Consider the following 19,953-nt stretch of genomic DNA (forward strand, 5'->3'; position numbering starts at 1 on the left):
GGATCACTGTGCCCAAATCCAGTACAATTACACCATATGTACTCTATATACTCGAGTGTAAGTCTAAAAATGTAGGTCTGATTCACTTCATAAAAGTATAGGGGTCAACTTATACACGAGTCACAGGCAACTCTGACCACACCGAGTTATGCGTGTACTAATCGTGACATTCCCATTTGCAGCAATTTACCCTGTAGTAAGTGATACTTTGAGGAAAGGAAATGCAGAGAAAACACATGTCTGAAAGTCCTGGCCACAACAATTAACAAGGAAAGGGGCAGGGGAGAAATACTGGGCTGCATTAAAGTGAGTGAATAATTGCAGCACTTGGGGAGCCTGGATGAGGTATTGGCTGCATTTAAGGGACAGGAGGGGTTAATGTCTGCAATACTGTATGCAGTGCAGTCATTAACCCCTCCTGAGCCCCAAGTGCAGCCATTAACTTTGCTGGGTAGACTTATACTTGAGTCAATAAAAAATTCCAGCTTAAGAAGGTTGAATATTGGAGTCGACTTATACACGAGGTCGACTTGTATTCGAGTATATACGGTATGTATTATATGACAATGATAGCTTCTACATCCACACCTGTACAGAAACACCTGACATTTGTGGTACCTTCCGTTGTAGAAAATGCTTGCTCTTAGCTGTCATTGTAAGCAAGGGAAACAGCCACATATGATTTGGCTTTGCACTTTGGTAGGACTACAGCACAGGGAGTCAGTCAGCTGCAAGTTCACCTATCAGGGATGTACAAATATTTTTGTGATGAAATATGTCAGGAAAATCAGATTGTTGGATCTGGCCCTCAGGATACCGTGGTTGGCAGCCATTGAACAGGAAGTCCCAAAGAAAAGTTTTATAACCCTCATTTTATTCTTAGCAGCATAATGCACAGATCACATGGTCCATGTGATGGTTGACGAAATGGTCTGACAATTGTGAAACCCTTTACACAGACTTTTAAAGCATTGATTTTGTATACCATACATTCATTGTTTATAGAATACACAACACGTATAGGTGGGAACACTGCAGTACATAGCCCTGATCGGTTTGTCACATTGGTTCAAAGCATTTTCAAATTAACATATTCTTTAACCACCCTGGTGTTCTGATTAAATCGCCAGGGTGGCTGCGGGAGGGTTTTTTTTAAATAAAAAAAAAACTATTTCATGCAGCCAACTGAAGCCAACTGCAGCGGCGATCAGGCAGCACACGCGGCTGGCAAAGTGCCGGCTGCGTGTGCTGCTTTTTATTTCATTAAAATCGGCCCAGCAGGGCCTGAGCGGCAGCCTCTGGCGGTGTTGGACGAGCTGAGCTCGTCCAGACCGCTCAAGCTGGTTAATGGTGCTGTTTACTTGAGTCACCCCGAAACTATTATCTCACTCTGACTGCATGGAGGGTCAAAGTCTATTTGGACTTTGAGCTGGAATTACCTTGTAAGTAATGGCTTGATCTAAAGAGGAAATCGGGATTTAGAAGTCATCTCTGAAATTGGATCTTCCAGTAGAATATTGTAAGAACATGATTCAGTAATGCTATTAAAAATTCCTTTTCAGAGACGGCAACGAATACCAGAGGCCTTAGCTCTTCCTTACTTTCTCAGGGGTTTACCTACAATTCATGGGGCCCCTCAGAAAAATCTTTATTGGGCCCCTTAATGTTCACAACCCTTCCTCTGACTCTTCTTGGTGACCCTCACAACATGAGGGCCCATCTCACAAGGCTCATAAAACAAGTGAGGCCATCAGGATCTTTACACCCATGACATGTGTAGCCACAAAAACACCTGATCTGGAGTATCCGAGAAAGGGAAGCTTAGCAATTGGGCACCCCTCACACCATATTAACGTTATATATTAATTTAAATGTTTTATTTGTTTTATTTTATTATCTATAATGTAAAATATGCATGTGTTTGAAATACGCCTCTATAATAATCTTTAACAAATATTTAGAGATTTCTTTGATATGTGCCAGTAATGAGGAATATAATTTCCAAATTGTATCTTATAGAAACGTCGCTGAAATCCTCTAAAAGCAAGGTAAGTCTTTCATTCCATCGCTATCAGAATCCTCCGGCGCAGAGACAGATCCGCCGCAGAACGGGGAAGCCTGCATCTGCATGTCAGCTTGCATATGTATCCAGCACACAGCTGCAGAGTGAGCCGGCCAGCCCCTTGTGTCTCCTTCTAGGCATCGCAACAAAATAAGACAGACAGCAGAATAACTGCTTTGTGTGCAGCCACATTCAGCCTGATCAGGATACAGCACTGAAGTATCATCATTCCCAGATATAGAGGTTCATGGTAGGATTCATAGCAACATAGGCGCAATATTATAAAGCTAGGTATACATTGGTCTATTACAGCCTGATGTGCCAAGCGTATGAATACCTCCCTAATTGGATAGCGATAGATTCACCCATCACATACATGCAAAAAGGGCATCCAGAAATGTGGGCGCCGGAAAAAGCCGCTAGTGGATTATCGAAATTTTACAGATATTCTACTATTTTGCAGTGCTAATTATGATATTAAAGGAAAGCAATATAGTAAGAGTCGATACTTACCCGGGGCTTCCTCCAACCCCATAAGCACGTGTGAGTCCCTTGCAGTCCTCCCGCGGTCTACCGTTCAGCTGCGATCAGCCTGGTAACTGGCTCAGTCGCGTCAGTCAGTGCCTTCTGCGCATGCACAGAAGACCACTATCTGCGCATGCACAGAAGACCACTATTGACCCGACTGAGCCTGTTACCAGGCTGATTGCAGCTGAACGGCATACCGCGGAAGGACAGCAAGGGACTCGCACGTGCTTATGGGGCTGGAGGATGCCCCGGGTAAGTATCGTCTCTTACTATATTCACAGCTCTGGTACACTTTAAATGTCGGTAAATGATACTGATATTTTGCTACTTACCCTACTCCCACACACAGCCCTCCCTCTACTGATTCCTTACCGAAACCTCCCCCTTTCTGATTCCTACCCCTAACCTAACCCTAGGAACCAGACCCCCCCCCCCCCCCCTCCAGGTTAGCTGTTTTTGGTTCCGCCCGTTTTCTGAATTTCCTGCAATTGTGCTATAGTCTATGGGAGTGCACAGAAATCACATAGCAAACATGGTAATATGCAATTTTCATGCGATGTCCCCATGCGGTGTGATGCCCCGTAATCTCCTGAAAATTGCAATTACGCGATACAAAACAAGGACCGCATGAAAAATGGCAACGTCCAGGAAATCACACCGCAAAAGAGCTGCAAAAATATCAGTGAAAGTGGCTGGGCTCTGTATGTACCATTGCAATAAAGTGAATCATTTTGCTGATATTTCCATTTAGAGCGGTTACTCTTTGGATGGAAATGTTTTGAATGTATGGGTACGACTGCTAAATTTGGGTGTCCTGCTATCAATTGCGTAGACAGCAATCATTCTTATCCCAGCTATTTAGTTCTAAACGCACAAATGAGGGTTTGTCTCACTTTGTAGAATAGCACGTGGGGACCAGCAAGCAGCTCTGTAAGGAAATGTATTAAGCCTGACAGATTAGTCTCCTAACTCCCTTCCAGCACAGCAAAGCTGATTACCTCTGGTGACATTGGGAAGTGGCTTAAAAATACCGGAGCGGTGATTGTGGGGAAGAAATAAAAGTGAATTCCTTGCTGCTGGTTAAGCTGTGTAGCTCCGTAGTGGAGCCGCTTCTCTCACTGGCAGCTTCATTCAGAAATCACGTTCATGCTTTTCTGGTAGGAATTATTATGTAACTTTGTTGTGAAATGTATCCGACCCTGTCGCCGTATCATACAGGCTGGAATAGACAGGAACGTGCACAATGTAATCTCTTCTTTGCCAAACACTTGCTCCGCCACTTCCTATATAGAACAGTTGTAAGATCATCCATGTAAAGGGAATTGTAAAACACTTTTTTGGCATATAAGATGCATCTGAGTTTAGATGACAAAATCCAGGGGAAAAAAATTGTCCCCTTCTATCCCCAGTGTGTCCCCTTCTTTCCCTGGTTTGTCCTCTTTTGTCTCCCATGTGTCCCCTTCCATCCCCAGTGTGTCTCCTTCCGTTCCCAGTGTATTCCCCTCTGTCCCCAGTGTGTCCCCTTCTGTCCCCAGTGTATTCCCCTCTGTCCCCAGTGTATTCCCCTCTGTCCCCAGTGTATTCCCCTCTGTCCCCAGTGTATTCCCCTCTGGTCCCCAGTGTATTCCCCTCTGTCCCCAGTGTATTCCCCTCTGTCCCCAGTGTATTCCCCTCTGTCCCCAGTGTGTCTCCTTCCGTCCCCAGTGTATTCCCCTCTGTCCCCAGTGTGTCTCCTTCCGTCCCCAGTGTATTCCCCTCTATCCCCAGTGTGTCTCCTTCGGTCCCCAGTGTATTCCCCTCTGTCCCCAGTGTATTCCCCTCTGTCCCCAGTGTATTCCCCTCTGTCTTCAGTGTGTCTCCTTCCGTCCCCAGTGTATTCCCCTCTGTCCCCAGTGTGTCTCCTTTCATCCCCAGTGTATTCCCCTCTGTCCCCAGTGTGTCTCTTTCCATCCCCAATGTATTCCCCTCTGTCCCCAGTGTATCCATTTTCTGTCCCAAGTGTGTCCCCTTCTGTCCCCATATGTCCTCCACTGTCCCTCGTTTTGACCTGTGCTTCCCCTTGTGTTTCCTCATCTGTCCCACGTTTGACCTATGCTCCCCCATGTGTCCTCCACTGTCCCCCGTTTGACCTGTGCTCTCCTTGTGTGTCTTCCTCTTTCCCCCATTTGTCCTCTGCTCCCCTGTGTGTCCTGCGCTCCCTCCCCATCCTCTGTGTGTCCTACTCTGCTAGGTTTAGAGGACAGAAGCCAGGTGGAAAAAAAAATATATACACTAAACCTGGTGCGTCCATGGTTCAGAAATATCTTGTACATTTTCTCTCCCAATTATTGTGTCCCCTTCTGTCTCCAGTGTGTCTCCTTCTGTTCCCATGTGTCCCCAGTATATCCCCTACTGTCCCCAGTGTGTTCCCCTCAGTCCCTGTTTGTCCTGCGCTCCCACCATGTGTCTCCCGCTCCCCTCGTTTGTCCTGTTCCTCCATCCCCCCCCCCCCCAGGTGTTCTGCTCTGCCCCCCTGCATTAGTAGGAGAAGTGGCAGCTTGGTTCACTTAAAGGGGCATTATGGCGAAAATTGTAACAATTTAAAATATGTGCAAACATAAGTAGTACTTTTTTCCAGAGTGAAATGATCTATAAATTACTTTTCTCCTATGTTGCTGTCACTTACAGTAGGCAGTATTAATCTGGCAGAAATGACAGGTTTTGGACTAGTCCATCTCTTCATAGGTGATTCTCAGGGATTTATATATTTTCAAAAACACTTAAGCTGGCCACTAACGGTCCAATTTCTAGCAAAAAATTGTTCGAGCGATTAGAAATTCTGATCGGATGAAGAAATCGTTCACTACACCATTAACTAACCAATCATTGCTTCCTATCTATCACGACCACCAAGATAATCCAAATTTTCGTTAGACGAAAATTCATTCGGGCAACATTTTTTTCACTCGTTCATAATCGATTGTGTCCACCAATGGAGATTATTTACAATCAATCCGATCAGAATTTCTGATCGCTCGAACGATTTTGGACCGTTAGTGGCCAGCTTTAGTGAGTGGTAGTTTCTCTGTCCAACTGCCAAAAAGCTGTGTAGCAAGCAGGGAAGCTGGTCAGCATCATTGTTTAAATCCTTTTTTAGGGAATATCTTTATAAAGAATAAAAGCTTTGCTGAGAATACCCTATGAAGAGATGGACTAGTCGCATCTGTCAGATTTCTACTACCTACTGTAAGTGACAGCAACATAGGAGAAAAGTAATTTATGGCTCATTTTACTCTGGAATAAATGCACTTCTTATTTGTCTATGTTTGCACATAATTTAAATTTTACAATTTTTTTCGCCATAGTGCCCCTTTAATCAATAGCTCCAAAAGCGAACACAGACCTCTCCTCCCCTGCACATCTCCCCTAGTGCTGGCTTCTGTTGATCGTGTCCTGAGCAGAAGCCGGCACTAGGAGAGCCTTGCAGGAGAGGAGAGGTCTGTGGTCGCCGCTGGAGCCATTGATTAGGTCAGAACAGTCAGATTTATCTTCTCTTTTTCCTAGAAGGGCTTTAGCACTCTGGATAGGAAATAACCATTATCAGTTGTCTCCATTATTGATTGACAAGAAGGTTATAGTGAATAGCAATGAGCAAAACATTTCTCCAGTCTAATTAGGTTCATCCAGGAAGCATAAGTTGGGGTTAGCAAATCACTAACACAGCTTCTGGTTCAATGGCTTAGCTGTTAGAAGCTTTGCTATGCTATGTCAAAGACATTTTTGCTCATGAAGATTGAATTTGCAGGTGACCAGCTGTATATTTCATCTTCTTCTGCACGTCTTCATTTAACAACAGGCAACTCACTTCCCCTTGTGTGTCTCTTAGCTTTTGCAGAGCGCTGTGGCCGTGCATCCTGATGCTATTGAGAAAACAATAGAAGACATACTCACTCTGAAAAATGTTAATGTGGACACCAATCCTCAGTAAGACGCTATGCCTTGTTACATTAACCTGATTATCTCTCATTGCTTCATATTTTCTTTAGTCTAAAAAAAAATCAGATGTTGTGTGAAGAAGTGTTCTGCTGACCACACTGGATGATTGATATTGTACAAATTCAAATCCGTTCATTCATTAACCAGCCTGGCGTTCTATTAAGATCGCCAGGCTGGCGACCGGACGGGTTTTTTTTAATTTAAAAAAAACTATTGCATACAGCCATTGAAAGCCCACTAGAGGGCGCTCCTGATGCGTACTTCTGATCGCCTCCGGCGATCAGAAGTAACAAGAAAGGCCGCTATGAGCGGCCCTTCTTGTTTTGCTTTCCTCGTCGCCATGGCGACAAGCGGAGTGACGTCAGCCGACGTCCTGACGTCAGCCGCCTCCGATCCAGCCCTTAGCGCTGGCCAGAACTGTTTGGTCCGGCTGCGCTGGGCTCATGCGTCCGCGGGGACCCTCTTTCGCCGCTGCCCGCACTGCGGCGGCGATCAGGTAGCACACGCGGCTGACAAAGTGCCGGCTGCGTGTGCACCTTTTTATTTGATAGAAATCGGCCTAGCAGGGCCTGAGCGGCAGCCTCCGGCGGTATGGACGAGCTGAGCTCGTCCATACCGCCCGGCTGGTTAAAGCACACCTGACGTGAAAGGAATAAGGAGGCTGCCATATCTATTTCCTTTTAAACAATACAAGTTGCCCGGCTGTCCTGCTGATCCTCTGCCTCTCCATAGACCCTGAACAAGCATGCAGATCAGGTGTTTCTGACTAAAGTCTGACTAGAGAAGCTGCAGGCTTCTTTAAGGTGTGTGATTCAGCCACTACTGACCAGAAAGATCAGCAGCACTGCCAGGCAACGGTATTGTTTAACCCCCTCATGACCGTCTGACTCCAATCGTCATCAGGAGGGTTGCAGCGCCAGGACTGCCTAACGCCGAAAGACACCAAGTCCTGGGGTGATCGCCGCTAGTAGACCACCGGCGAAACCACCGTCTACAGTATTTACATTGTACAGCGCTGCAATCTACGTCAGAGCTGTACTGGGGACAGCCGTGTCAATCGGCTGTCCCCTGGAGCGGCTCAGAGAGCGATCCCCTCTCATAGGCTGATGCCTATGAGAGCTGATCGCTGGGATTGGCTGGTGGGGGGAGGGAGGGGGAAAAAAAGACAAATGTATTAATTAAAAAAAAAAGAAATAAACAAACATTGCAGGAGCGATCAGAGCCCACTAACAGAAAACTCTGTTGGTGGGCAGAAAAGGGGGCGGGAGTTCATTTGGGTGCTAAGTTGTACGACTTTGCAGCAAACTTTTAAAGCTGCAGAGTGCAAAATTGTAAAAAATTGCCTGGTCACTGTGGGAGTGTAAGCCTGTGGTCCTGAAATAGTTAAAAGAAAATAAATATAGAAGCCTCCTTATACCTCTTTCTTCAAGTTCCCTAGGGAATCACAACTGTGCAAATTCGGAATATAAACTTGAAAATGATTAACCACATAATGACAGTCAGACAGCTTCTTAACGGCTCCAGGATGTTTTTATAAGTCAAACAGTGCTGCTGCCGCTGTGCGCATGCACGCTCCCGTGCACTGAGATTAGTGAAGAAAAAACCTTTATTTCAAAATAATATATTGTCACCATACTTTGTATTGGGGGCATAATTAAAATCTTGTGATAACCAGGACAAATAGGCAGATAAAATTTGAGAGTTTTATGTACAGTAGCAGTGTGTATATTAAAACTATAGGGGGTGGACATGGAGAAATAGTGTATTTTTTCATTTTTTTTCTTGTTTTTCCCTTTAAGATGCATAGAAAATAAAGTAATTAATGAAAACAAATATCAACCCCAAAAAGGCTAATTGGTGGTGAAAAAAACAAGATATAGATAATTTCATTGTGATTAGTAGTGATTAAGCTATTGGCAAATGAAAGGGATGAGCACTGAAAGGTGAAAATGGCTCTTGTCCGTTAGGGTAAAAACCGCTTTGGGGTGAAGTGGTTAATTAAGTACACTTTTTTTTCCAATCTAAGGCAATTGTTATTGAAAATCTTGATTTAATTAATTCAGATTAATCAAATGAATCCTTCTTTCAAATGAATTAATTCAAATTAATCTTTCAAGTAAATCTCAGAGATCTAGTCTCAGTGCACCCTATGCAGTATCTTTATTGGAGATCCACATTCCCCATATCTTATTAAACTTGGCGGAGCATCCCCTTGCTATGTAAGCTGCCTTGTATAGGTGAAGAGAGTTGTTTATCAGTTTCTTCCAATATAAGTAGGTTGGGGGAGCTGGTTGTTTCCATTGTAGCACTATTGCTTTCCTGTAATAAAATAATAGTAAACCTATTATATATATAATAATATTATTATTATTATTAACCTATTTACTTTAGCTTATTAAGGGTAACTAAGACATGTGGAAGGTCCTAGACATTAATATAGATATAGCTCCTAACTAAAAACTGGGTGTATGTAACTAAAGTACAATGTCTCTGATAAATTTTGCTTAAATCTGCATAAATGTATTTATTTGTTTTCCAAATATGCAACGCAATACCTCTGCTTCTTAACAGCCAATTTGCTTGTATGCAATATATAAGACGTGTGGAAACAGTCTGCATTCTTTCCTGTGGTTCCTGTCGCCTCACCTGCATGTGAGGAAGACAGGGTGTTTTGTTGGTGTTATTAGTTTTGTTTAAACCTGAAAATTTCAATAAAAAGAATTTTCAAAAAAAAAAAAAAATTAATCTTTCAGATGAGATTCTTTATTCAGTCAAAATGACACTTTCTATGAACCGTCTTCTAATAGAAAGTTATAATTAACTGCAGGTTCTTTATCTTTTAAAATGAACCCGAGGTGAAAGTAAACTGATGAGATAAACAGCTATATTTATCCTCCTACTCCTAAAATGACTGTTAGTATCCAGGGTTTTCTTTTATATTTAAACATTTACAAAGTACCTTGAATGTTTTACTGTCTTTTATCAGTGGCAGCCTGTTAAAGTGACAATGAAGTGAAAAAAAAATATGATGTAATGATTTGTATGTGTAGTACGTATAATTAATAGAACATTAGTAGCAAAGAAAATAGTCTCATTTAAATTTTTAGATATATATAGCTTTTTTTTTTATAACTGCATACTGCTTTCATATTTGTAATTACAAGTCACACTCTGTATTTTATACTATAAAACAAGCAGAGCTAATAACCCTTTCAACTTCCCTGCAGTAAAAATCTTATCTTATAAGTCTGGCTCTGACTGTCTCTTTGATGTATATTTTAAGTCCTCCAGAAAACAGCGACCCTAGTTAGGTCAGACAGCTCAGAGAGGCTCATTTGCATAGATAACTGAAATGTCTCAACTCTTCCTGTACTGGAGACAATATTAGACTCCGTACTGCTGCAATGTGTATTATGGCCACTTGTCACTAGGGGACAGTGTGAGACAATAAAAGAGGACTTCTGCTTTGTTTCTGTGTATTATGCTTGGACAGAGAGATCAAAGCAAGTCAAAAATTTACAGCACAACGAGTTCTGCCAGCTGAAGACAAAAGCAGTGCGTTATCTTAAAGTGAGAGAACTCGTGTGTGGCTGTTTACAGGTTAAGATAGCACTACAGGTGCTGAAATATGTATTGACTCATAGTAACTGTGAAAGAGTTCCATTGTATTTTGCTTGTCTTTGTGTAGGCTGGCTGTGTCTCTCCAGGCTTGTCTGCTGCAGATTGTGGGGTACAGAAATCTGACCGTGGAGGTGGAGAAGCTGCGCAGGGAGGCATATGATTCAGAGAACCCTGAACATGAAGAGATGCTTATAAAGGTATGGGAAGCAGACAGTGGCCAAGTGTGTAAGACATATGATAGGTGGTGATCAGTTATAGAAACATGTACCTCTTGTTACATATTTCACTTTTCATTTACTGAACACACAGCTAACATATTTCAGCCTTCACAGACGTTCTGTTCATAGCTTACACTGGAAGAGAGAAGTGGTACCCCTTCCCCCCCCCCCCCTAAAGACCAGGCTCTTTGTTGCAGCGCTGGGCTGTGCAGGGTTTTTAGCCTAACGCACAGCCCAGCTTAGGTGCTCAGCGATCGGACTCGCCTCCTTTTTTTATCCCTAAGGGGACATGCCGCCGGAGGGTTCCGATCGCTGCTGCCACTTTTTTTTTTTCAAGCCTCATCGAGGCTGTTTCTCTCCCCTTCCTCCCTCCCCTTCCCTCCTCCCCTCCGATGCCTGCATTGGAACAGGACGGCGATCCGTCCTGTTCCGCCTCTCATAGGCATCGGCCTATGAAAAGACGGCGCTCCCCGGCCAATCAGAGGCCGGGGATCGCCGATCTCGTACAGCGCTGTGGCCCCCAGCAGCGCTGTGCGCATGTGAACAAAGGGGATTTCTTTCCCCTTACGTTTACAAGCAGCATGCTAGCCGCGATCGGCGGAACTCCGCTCCGTGAACGGGCAGGGAACGATCGCGCATGCGTGCGGCCATTCCCTGGGGAACTGCAGCCCCAGGACTTGACGCCAATTGGCGTTAGGTGGTCCTGGGGTTGCCGCTGTGGTCACGCCCATTGGCGTGAGGCGGTCTTCAAGTAGTTAAAGGGTACTTGAAGGGAAAGGTATATGGAGGCTGCCATATGTATTTCCTTTTAAACACTGCCAGTTGCCTTGCAGCTCTGCTGATCTCTTTGGCTGTAGTAGTGTCTGAATTACACCAGAAACAAGCATGCAGCTAATCTTGTCATATTTTTGTCAGAAGCATCTGATTTGCATGCTTGTTTAGGGTTTATGGCTAAATGTATTAGAAGCAGAGGATCATTAGGTCAGGCAAATTGTATTTTTTAAAGAGAAATAAATGTGGCAGCCACCTTATCCCTCATACATAAGGTTTTCTCTAATAAAGATCTTAAAGGAAAGGTTAGTTTCTTTTTTGTCAGAGACTCGGCCCCTGTCCACGCGTCTCATTGTATGCGTTCCCGAAAACGAAACTATCCTGCAGCAGGGCACCTGAGGACTGGTGAGGGCACAGGACGGCTGCAGGGGGCTTGGTGAAGCCTTAGGTAAGGGAAACTTTTTTGTTTATGACAGTTAAGGTTCCCTGTAATAAGTCAATTAAACAACTTAACCGTGCAAATTATCCCATAACCATATGAAACGGACTGGAATAAAGGGGGAAAGAAAAAGCGGTGACACCTAGTGGTGAATGGGAAATAGGCATGGGAATGGGAAATTGATCAGCTGATACATATGAAAACCTCTGATTTGCTGTGATCACATCCTGCTTTAGCACATGATCATAACTAGCAAATCAGAGACTTACATATCTGTCACCTGACCAAACTGATCACATGCTTCTCCATGAGTTTTCCTAGACATGACCATCACTACTCCTAAATACCTTAATAAAGCTCATTCTTAATGTGGAACCCTGAGGACCCTTTCGCACTGGGGCTGTGCACTTTTTTTACCGCACCCCACAGCCGGGCAATAAAAAAAAGTCTATGGTGAATTTCATACTTAAGCGGTACGACGCGACGCAAGTGATTTTATGGCTCATCCCCAACGCAGGTTCAAAACAACGCTACAGCGCGCCTTCTGCGTCAAGCTGCGTTGGTCCAGAAGTCATGTTAGTCTATGGCGAGGGTATATTTAAAAAGTTACCGATGCAGCTCGCATGAGCGGAAGCATACAATACACTTCCGTGCACTTCTGCATACCCCGAAGCAGGAAGTGACCACAAGCACCCCTCACTTCCTGTTTGGCACCAATGTCAGATGGGGTATACCGCGTAGTAATAGATGATAGAATGTAATGTCATAATGAGACAGCCCTGGGCATGCCAAACTCTCAACACAAGCTCTGCCCAATACATATTGACCATGGCCAATGTAGAGTGTAAACAGATAGAAAAAGCCAACAGAAAAGCATATAGCTGAACACAGCAGCACAAAGGCAACATAAAGCCTGGATTCATATAAGGCAAACACACATACATTTGTACCATGAATTAAAGGGCTTCTCTGAGGGGGTGTTGAAAATAAAAACAGACACTTACCTGGGGCTTCTACCGGCCCCCTGTAGCTGTAATCATGTTCCATGCCGTCCTCCAACGATCCGCCGTTCCTTGCCGCCGGCCCCGGTCGAACGCGACATCTCATCCAGCTGCGGCTGCGCGGCGTGCGCGTCATCAGAAGCTAACCGCGCAGGCGCAGTTCAAGAAAACTTTGTACTGCACAGTAAGCTCCCGATGACGGGAGCGCGTATTATTTGTTGTTAGACGAATAATTGCCCGGTGGCAGCGGCAGGGAACGGGTGATCAGTGGAGGATGGCGCGGGACATGACAGCTTCAGGGGGCTGATAGAAGCAGACCACTACTGCAAACAATTTGTAAGATTTAAATAACATGGGTAGGCATACGTACGAAATGTACACAGGGCACGATTTCTGGGAAGGCCACAAAGGCCCGAGCCTTGGGCGTCTGCAGCCCAGGGGGGGGTGACTGGACATGGAAGAGGGGTTGCTGCATATTGAGGAGGAGGCTGCAAACAAGGAACACAGGGAAGAGGTGCTGCTGCCCCAAAGAGCTGTACATGAAGGAGAGGAGCTGCTGTTCATGGGCATAATATATGGATGAGTGGGCTGCACATGGAATGGGGGACACTGCTGCACTTGGAAGCATCAACAAAAAGTTAGCCTAGGGATTGAAGACATCTTCAAGACAATTCCTGTGATGTCAGAGTTGTCTGTGAACCCTGTTGCATTGTGGGAAATAACACTTGTTTCCAACTGCCAACCAAGCAGCATGTCCCTCTGTGCATAGAACTCTCAGAAATGAACATTCCGTACAGATCACCTGGCAGGACTAAAGATGTGGCCACCAGTGATACATTTTAGAATATATATCAGGGCGTGGAAAGATCTCACAATGGGCAAACACTGACTAAATAACTTCTAATTGAATATTGGAAGAAAGAAAAAAAAGCAATTTTATTAATTATGTTATTTTCACTACAGTTCCTCTTTAAAGTGGACCTGAGTTCTTGCAAAGGACAGAAGGAAAACATACTGTAGAGCAGGGGTAGGGAACCTATGGCTCGGGAGCCAGATGTGGCTCTTTTGATGGCTACATCTGGCTCACAGAGAAATCAGTAGGGGTTGATTCACTAAGCTACGCTGCTCAAGCAGCACAGCTTAGTGTGGCAGCGCAAGTAAAATTTTCAAAGCAGGCACGCTACTGCTGTAGCATGCACTACTAACTTACTCGCGCTACCCCAAAACTAACGGCCGTTTCAATTGTCCCACCCTAGACCCTGTCAGGTCCAGTGACTTTGTAGGACGAGATCCCTGCACTTTGATTGGCGGCCCAAGAGGCTGCTTGTCACTTGACAGGCAGCCTATTGGGCCAAAGTGCGGGGATCTCGTCCTACAAAGTGAATTGACCCCCAAGTCAGCTAGCGAATTGTACAAGCTGTTAGTCGGTATTTCTTCTGTCTGGGAAATTGCTGATGTTGCTGAAACCCAAAAGAAGCTGAAGTTGTGTCTGACACTTCCGCTGCCCGGCGGATAAACTGTGTACACATCACCATGGCAATAGGGACGTGAGCCCTCTGCTGCACATGCTTACTGTCCCAGTTTGAAACATATTGTATGGCTCTCACAGAATTACATTTTAAAATATGTGGCGTTTATGGCTCTTTCAGTCAAAAAGGTTCCTGACCCCTTCCGTAGAGAAATGCACCCTGTATGTATTTAGAGAGTTTAGCCTGTCTAATTCCCCCCATCTGTGACAAAGCACAAGTTGTAATTTGATTCTTCAGCTGTGTCCGCTGACTGCCATGGCAGAGAGTCTGATTTGAAATCACAGGATTTTAGCAATATGTCGGCTTCCATGAAAGCAGGAAGTAGACACACTGCAAATTTATTTCAGGATTTGTATCAGCTGCAACAAACAAATGTGTTTCTTTAAAGGTTAGTATGCTGTTACTTATCTTTTTAGAGCAGAGAGGAAGTTCAGAGTTTAGGTCCAATTTAAAAAAGAACGGCAAAACTGAATAAACAGTGGAAAAAAAGTTTTGTAACACACGTGAAGCACATGAATTTATCCGAGCGCTACCGTTTGTATTTCCTGAACAAAACCTGTGTTTTCAAGCACTATATACAGATCAAACTTTTTTGTTTGTTTGTTTTAAAAGTCCTGGTTTTGCCGTCCATCATTCTTTTATACACCACTAGTGACTATAGCCCGTTTAAAAACGGGCTAGGTCTGTCTCCGCGAATCTGCCGCGCACACGCCCGCCCCTCCTGGCCCCCCGCCACGTCATTCCCCCAGCTCTCTGCGTCCCTCCCTGCACATGCGCCCAACAAAAAAGGACACATACAGGGACATGGGACACAGAGACACTTGCGTCTTATTAGGTAGGATTGTATAACAAGATGAATTGCCCCAGTCATCAGCTGCTCGCCATTCCTTTTGATGGCTGTAGGTTGCTTTGAAATGATGTTTTATGTAATGTATCTGCTCCAGATTTGAGGCATAGCTGCATCTCACAATATGATTCATCTTTAATTTACAGCTGTGGAAAACGCTGAAACCTGGTGTTCCGCTGGAAGCGCGGGTCTCCAAGCAGTGGTGTGATATTGGTTTCCAAGGAGATGACCCAAAAACAGATTTTAGAGGAATGGGTCTATTGGGACTGTACAATTTGGTGTAAGTATCTGCCAGACTTGTAGATCGCATTGCGGCCTACGCAGAAAAACGGGAAACCAGTCATGCCATAAACTGCGCTTGTTGTTAAACTGCCATTTTCTGTTAAAGATTAAGTGTAAAAGGGAAAACCTGAACTGAAAATTAAAGTCAAAATAACCATGCACAGGTCATACTTACCTCCTGTGTAGACTACTCCTCAATCTTTCTCCTGTCCCGCGTCCTGTTTGTCCACTGTGGTCAAGGGAATTCTCCATCCTCCATTTTGAAAATGGCCATTACCCCATAACAGCTTCATGGTTAGCACACTGTTAAACTGTAACATCGCCCACTTGAGCCATAGGGAAACATGGACATTACCTGGTACATCAGTTTTCCTCTCAGCTATAACTGACAGCAGCTGATATTTTACTGACAGCAACTGATATATTTCAGATCTGACAAAATCTTGTCAGAACTGGAAGGGATCATTGTCAGAAGAAAATGGTGAGCTTCTGAGAGGAACTGATGGCAAGGTAACTATGTAATGTTCATTTGAGGTTACCTCTTGTGTTTATTTTAAATATTTTTACTCAGTACAGGTTCTCGTTAAGGGAAGCTGAAATGAGAGGAATGCAGAGGCTTCCATCTTTATTTTCTTATAAACTATGCCAGTTACCTGACTACTGTGCTATAAGTCACTGGCCCAGAAAGAGCGTGCAGATCAGAGGCTCTGACTCTGATGTGACTCCACCGGTTGCATGCTTGCTGCAGGTGTGCGACTCAAAAACAACCAAAGCCAAAAGCACATCACAACAGCCAGGCAACTGGCATTATTTATAAGGGAAGAAAGATGGCAACCTCCGTTTTCCTCCCACTTCAGGTTGCCTTAAAAAGAAACCAGAGCTGAAGAATAGAAAAAGATTTATATATACATGGGGCTTCCTCCAGCCTCATCCGCTCGGATCGCTCCCACACCGCCGTCCTCTGCTGTCTGCAGCTCCGGTACCAGGTCCCGTCACTTCTGTCAGTGGCAGCCAGTCTGACCTAAGAAAAAAGCGCTCTTTGCGATCTGAGCGAATGGGGCTGGAGGAAGCCCTAGGTATGTTTAAAACTTTTTATTTTCTTCAGCTCTGGTAATCTTTCAGTGTAAAGCTGAAAAAAAGGTCATACTTGCCTATGGAGAGGGAAGGCTCTGGATCCTATAGAGCCTCCCCTATCTTCTCTTGCTCCCCTCATTCCAGCGTTGTCACCGCTGTTGTGTGTACTCGACGAATTGGTTGTGAGCCCTCCGGAGGCCTAGAAAGCACTTGTGTCAGTTGTTCCGAGGACAGGCGGCTCTGTTCTGCACATGTTGAGCGTGCTTACATACGCACTCCCGCATGCGCAGTATGGAGCCGCCTGTCTTTGGAATCCCGCCTGGAGGCAGCATATTAAACGAGGGGGAAAGCATGGGAACAGGGTGCAAGAGCTGACAGGGAGGGCTCTATAGGATCCAGAGCATTGCCTCTCCATAGTGTGAGGCTTGGTGGTGTATTCTCCACAGTCAGCATGCATCGCATGAGCTGGCGTGGAGGAGGTACACACACCAGCACAAGGAAACAGGCTATCCCTAGTATAGTGGAGGGGAGGACTGACTCCAATAGGAGATTGTGGCGCACAGAGCCGGTGCAGATCTGACAGCCACAAACAATGCTTTCGTTATAACGTCTCAGCGCAAAGTAGCGCTGAGCGCATAAACCAGAACTGAGGAAATCAGGACAGGTAGTCAGAATGAACGCTTGCTTAATTAGCCACTACTTAGTGACAGCAAGCGTCCACAACAAGACAGACTGGAATGAGGCAGCCAATGCGTTGCGGCGATGGCGTGCCTCACAAAGACAGGACAGGATAGTCAGGAAATAGCAGGATCAAGATAGATGAATGTAACACAGATAAATATACAATAAGTATGATTTCCTAGCGTATTACAATTACAGCTATCAATGAAACTATTTGTAACGTCTGACTAACATATGTATATATCGGCAATGAACCGATATATGACATAAGCAGGAACACTGACTTAGGACTGGAACGATACAGGGAACAGGACTCAGAAGGATTCGCTATCTCTTCGCAGAGATGAACGCAATCCACAAACGGTAACAGGACGGGATTCAGAAGGATTCGTTATCTCCTCGCAGAGATGAACGCAATCCACAAACAGGACCAGGAACAGGATAACTAGCTCAGCACGGGTGATCAACGTGCTAGAACAAGAAACACGATCGGGGGCTGAAGCGACAGCAAGACAGGCTTAAACTGAAGCTATGAAAACCCGAGGAGTCCTGCAGGAAGCAGATCCTTATACTGAGGTCATCCAATGGGAGCAGACATGCAGATTCCCACACAGGTGAATGGTAATCAGTCACAAGCTGACAGCAGGGAAAGGCAGACAAAGCTATGCAGCTTGCATGGAAAGAGATCAGAACTGCCTGAGCTGCAGCACTACTACTTCCAGCAATATCTGCTGCAGCAGTGATCATGACACATAGGTTAGTATGTAACTTTTTTTTGTTAAGCTTTACACTTCCAGAACTTACAACTATAAAATCAGCAGGTATACTAGTGATACTTTACTATCCTTTGAGAAATAGAGCACTAGAGGGGCTTATTTCTTGTGTTTTTTTCAGGCACACTTCTCCATCCAGGCCACCCCTGCACCTTGACACTATTGTGCTGCTGAGTGCTGAGTCCCACTAATACAATGGTGACGCTCCCTCTGCTGGGCAGTTCAGGAATAGTTCTGCTACTTCAAGTGTTCTTAGCAGAGAGCCTTGTGGTACTTGTGGACATTATAACATAGCTTCTCTGTTTAAAAGCTAATGTGACAAAGGCTGTACAGACTATGGCCTCGATTCATAAAACTGCCTGCGAGCGGGGAAAGTCGAGCGGGGAAACACCGCTGTCGGTATTTCCGCCTTCAGGGTGGTAATTCATAAAAATTTAGCTACTTGTGATATACGTGCGGAGATACTCCGCTGTAGGCAGGCGTTAGGCTGTCGGGAGACGTGCGGAAACAGGGGAAGCAGGCGGAATCCCTCCGTGCGGTGTTCTCTCTGCAGCTGCTTGGGAGGTCTGTCCCATTCACTGCAACGGATTCCGCACGCTTCTCGCCACATCAGAGGTAGCGGTAATACCCGTCCGCATACCGCTACCTCTAATCTTTATGAATTGACATTTGTTACTGTTGCTGTGATAATCACCGCGCAAGGCGGTGATTGATCACTCTGTTCGCAAATGTCGGCTTTTCATGCGGAAAAAGCCTTTATGAATGCATATTTTGGTGTGTGGTCGGTAAAGTGAGCGTTTTTTTGCATTTCCGAATGCGGGAATGCTTTATGAATCGAGGCCAATAATGGAATGTGCACTCTGCATGGGGAAGTCGAATGTAGGCCGTCATCTACTGACCCACCCCTTGCCTCACACACACAATTTTAGGCCAAAAATATGGTTCAAAACAATCTATTTAGCTACAGGGATAATATAATATAATGAATATAATGATGTTGGTTAAGCATAGTAAATGTTTGGGGTTTTCTTCTTTCAGCTACTTTGCAGAAAAAGACCCCGCAACAGCTCTTCAGATACTATCTGACTCTCTTCAGCCAAAGTGCAGGTGAGTATAGTTTTATTTCATCCTTGCATTGTGTTGTTGAAATGAAAGTTATTTCTTCCAGTTATGACCATATTAGGATGCTGTCATTTACGTTTCTTAGTATTGTGTCATAATGTATGATATTCTGTGATAAGAAGAGGTTGTCGCTTAGCTTAGTTTACACTTTTTGTACTGTACAAACACGCTGTACTGCTGCTCTCGACTTGAGATATACTTTTGTATTTATACATTATTTGGTTGCTTTATTTTTTTTTTCTATTTTTTTTCTTTGTATTTTTCAAAGGGATGTCAGTAAAGAGGAAGTCAGGTATAATTTCCACTCTCTGCTTTGCTTGGTGTTCTTGTGTTGCTGAAGTCTTGGTAAAGATGCACTCCTTTTCAGCAAGATTAGGAATTGATTTGAATTCAGTGCTACTCATAATCGAATGATGTGAGGAGTTAAAAAATGATTATCACTGCGTGTAAATCTAAATTGCCGGGCATATTTTAGTATTTTAGATGGGGTAAACCTTCTTATTAAAAAAAAAAAAAAAAAAAAAATGTGCAATCTTGCGCTAACGCAGGTGAGAGGTCAAAGTGGACCGCAGACTGATCACACACTGGCAGCTCCTCAAACACTCGGCTGTGAGCGGACCACTGGAAAAGGAAGCAAAAGACAGGAGGAGCGCTCCGTAGTGTGATACCGTTTAATAAAATGAAAACTGCGCAATAAAAGATACACTTACTAGATGTGTATGAACAGTAGGCATTTAAAATTGGCATATAGCTCAGAATAAAAAGGACATCCCCTCTTGGAAGCGAAACCTGAAGCTGCAGTGGCCAGCGGCAGCAAGGATCCAGATGGTAAATGGATGACAGGTGTCCCTTCGGGGTGACTGTGTGCAGGTTACGTCAAGACGCGTTTCGGCGTGTCCACGCCTTCGTCAGTTCACGTCTGAACTGACGAAGGCGTGGACACGCCGAAACGCGTCTTGACGTAACCTGCACACAGTCACCCCGAAGGGACACCTGTCATCCATTTACCATCTGGATACATACACATCTA

The 19,953-nt window shown here is 44.6% G+C and overlaps 1 protein-coding gene across 3 annotated transcripts in view; it reads left to right on the forward strand.

Moving 5' to 3' along the window:
* ELMOD1 (ELMO domain containing 1) overlaps positions 1-19,953 on the forward strand; it is a 168,972-nt gene that overhangs the window by 113,370 nt on the left and 35,649 nt on the right. For 2 of the 3 annotated variants that reach the window (XM_068266907.1, XM_068266908.1), the window contains exons 4-9: positions 2,020-2,048; positions 6,456-6,553; positions 10,254-10,383; positions 15,138-15,271; positions 18,840-18,908; positions 19,192-19,215. In XM_068266907.1, coding sequence (XP_068123008.1) covers positions 2,020-2,048; positions 6,456-6,553; positions 10,254-10,383; positions 15,138-15,271; positions 18,840-18,908; positions 19,192-19,215 — 484 coding nt within the window. The remainder of the gene's footprint in view (positions 1-2,019; positions 2,049-6,455; positions 6,554-10,253; positions 10,384-15,137; positions 15,272-18,839; positions 18,909-19,191; positions 19,216-19,953) is intronic. The other variant, XM_068266909.1, reaches the window with a different exon arrangement.

Source organism: Hyperolius riggenbachi, chromosome 2, assembly GCF_040937935.1.
Source record: "Hyperolius riggenbachi isolate aHypRig1 chromosome 2, aHypRig1.pri, whole genome shotgun sequence".
In the NCBI taxonomy this organism is placed as follows: Eukaryota; Metazoa; Chordata; class Amphibia; order Anura; family Hyperoliidae; genus Hyperolius; species Hyperolius riggenbachi.